This window comes from Ranitomeya imitator, chromosome 4 (genome assembly GCF_032444005.1).
Source record: "Ranitomeya imitator isolate aRanImi1 chromosome 4, aRanImi1.pri, whole genome shotgun sequence".
In the NCBI taxonomy this organism is placed as follows: Eukaryota; Metazoa; Chordata; class Amphibia; order Anura; family Dendrobatidae; genus Ranitomeya; species Ranitomeya imitator.
In genome coordinates, this window is record NC_091285.1 from 694,193,087 (window position 1) to 694,195,636 (window position 2,550).

The window sequence follows — 2,550 nt, forward strand, 5'->3', positions numbered from 1 at the left end:
TTATTTTTCCTTTCTACCCAGCTAATTCTTCTCCCTTTTTCTGCTCTATGTAGAAGCAGGAAGTCTCTTTTCCCTGCAAAAATCCTTCCCCTCTTTAACTCCTAACCCTGCTCCCTCCTCCTGCCAGGAACTTTTGAGGTGACTTATGATTTATTAAGGGAAAATTGACCACCTGATTCCATATAGAACTTGGAAGGTTTCAGCTCATCAGTTTTTAGTCACGTGATGTAATAGATCTAAAGGAAAAGAAAATAATTAAGTAGAAGGGCAAAATGAGCAATTGTAAGTACGCAGTGTCATATAATAGGAAGATTGCAATATTATAAGTGAATACAAACTTTGAAAGGAGGAGGAATGCTTCAATAAAAAAATATATATAGAGGAATTGTGTAAAAAAAGAAAATGTGATAAGTAGTGAAAAAAATGTTGTCATTGAATCATCTCATCCATGATTTATTGTGAATATTCTGTCAAGAAAACCCAGAAGACAAATCTATAGTTCCTCCCTTTCCCCATCTGGAAATACAGCTAATCAGCTAAGATAGTCTCATAAATATGTCTGCTGCATTTAAGTATATCCTTAACATTTTCTGAACATTTGTTGAAGAGCTCTCCTGATCTCCTGATTCCTCAGACTGTAAATGATGGGATTCATCATTGGAGACACCACAATGTACAGAAGAGATAAAAACTTGTTTGCGCTCAATGATCTGTCACTGGATGTTGGCATGTAAATTATGAAGAGAGTTCCATAGTAGATGCACACAGTGGTGAGATGGGAGCCACATGTGGAGAAGGCTTTTAACAAGCCACTGATGGATGAAAGGGTCATTATGATGTAGAAAATACTCAAATAGCTGATAAGAATTAAAGCAAAAGGGATGACACAGCTAATGACGGCTATTACAGAGTCAGCCAAAGTAAAGATGCTAGTGTCAGAGGTCGTCAATTCAAGAAGTATCCTGTAGTCGCAGAAGAAGTGGTCTATTACGTTGTTACCACAAAACTCGAACTGCCAAACAAAAATCATCTCAAAGGAAATTACAAAGATCCAAAACCAGGAGCCCAGAACCATCTTGAAACAAACATGAAGTTGCATTATGGAATTGTAGCGCATCGGGCAGCAAATGGCCAAGTACCGATCATAAGACATTATAGCGATCAGAATAATTGGGCTAAAACCAAATAAGACGACCATATGGAGATAGAAGATGCAGATCCTCACTGGCACCTCCTTCATGTCATATAGAATTATATTTAACATCATGGGCACAATGGTCGTAGTGGAAAGGATGTCGGCTAAAGCTAGATGCTTGAGAAAGTAGAACATTGGGGTATTGAGGTTGTGATTGGTGGACACCAACATTATAATAAGGAGGTTTCCAGCCAGAATTATCAAGTAACAGAAGAAGAAAAGGATGAAGAGCAGAAATTTGTATTTATATAGACCGGTAAATCCAAGGAGCAGGAACTCTGTGACTTCAGTCTGGTTGACGTCACACATTTTCAATGAATACACTGAAAACAAAAGAAACTGATTGAAGTCTCTTTCTTGTAAGAAAGTGAATTATGTAAATAATGAAAACATTAAAAGATCACAATAATCTATAAGTAGAGAAAATGCCTCATACACAGATTATCGATGCTGATAAGCCCCACGTGGAGAAGACCCTCGGAGTATTGTGCCATAAGACCATGGCAGTCCGCAACTCATATTTTTGAAAGTCGGTTACCAAGTGGCTGTGTGACCATGTGAAACTTGGGTGATACTAATACTAATACTAAAGCCTATACGAAAAGGCCAACATCCACATATAAATAGAATATAGATGTGGAAAACAAAGTCCAGATAGGATATGGTGCAATAAGCAGCAGAACTCCAACAAAGATAACGCACCACCAAAGTAGAAGATAAAAATATATACTTTTATTACACATAAATATATAAAAGATACAGGGGATGTGACAGGGATAGAGCCAGTGTGGGCAAACACAGGGAGAGCAGGCACCAACAGGTGTATGTAATATAGTATAATCCACTTGCTACCAGAGTGTGTCAAACGATCATATTTATATAATGCCCAAAATATTGGCACACACCATGGAACAGGAAAAAACCCCAATACAGCGAGGCTGTACACCACCGCTAAATCCACAACCAAGAGGATGTAAAGAAGAGTCAATTGTACATAATAACTACCTGAAAGTGCCTGGAGCCCCTGTGTAGTCCACCGTCCCCTACGCGCGTTTCGGCGCTCAAGCCTTCTTCCGGGGGAGTGGCTTCCAACTACAAGAGGCTGTCTTAAAAAGGCGGGCCAGCCAATCCAAAGAGGTACCGTACATGCACTGCTTCCAAGCGGCGCACGACGCGCCGACGTAACTATGAAGACAGCGTCGTCGAGGGCGTCACCAGCGCGGGCCGACCGAGCACAGGGACCCGCCCACGTATAGACGTCTGCGGGAAACCTGTACACAGGCAGGGCCAAGCACAGAAAGACGCCGTCAGCGACGCCGATCAGCACAGAGTCAGCCCGCATGCGCACAAGCAGG

The 2,550-nt window shown here is 41.2% G+C and overlaps 1 protein-coding gene across 1 annotated transcript; it reads right to left on the bottom strand.

Moving 5' to 3' along the window:
* Positions 1–580: 580 nt before the first annotated feature.
* Positions 581–1,504, bottom strand: LOC138674742 (olfactory receptor 2D2-like). Its single transcript, XM_069762558.1, has one exon. It carries the CDS (start codon positions 1,502–1,504, stop codon positions 581–583), a length of 924 nt encoding a protein of 307 aa, XP_069618659.1.
* Between the last annotated feature and the right edge of the window lie 1,046 nt (positions 1,505–2,550).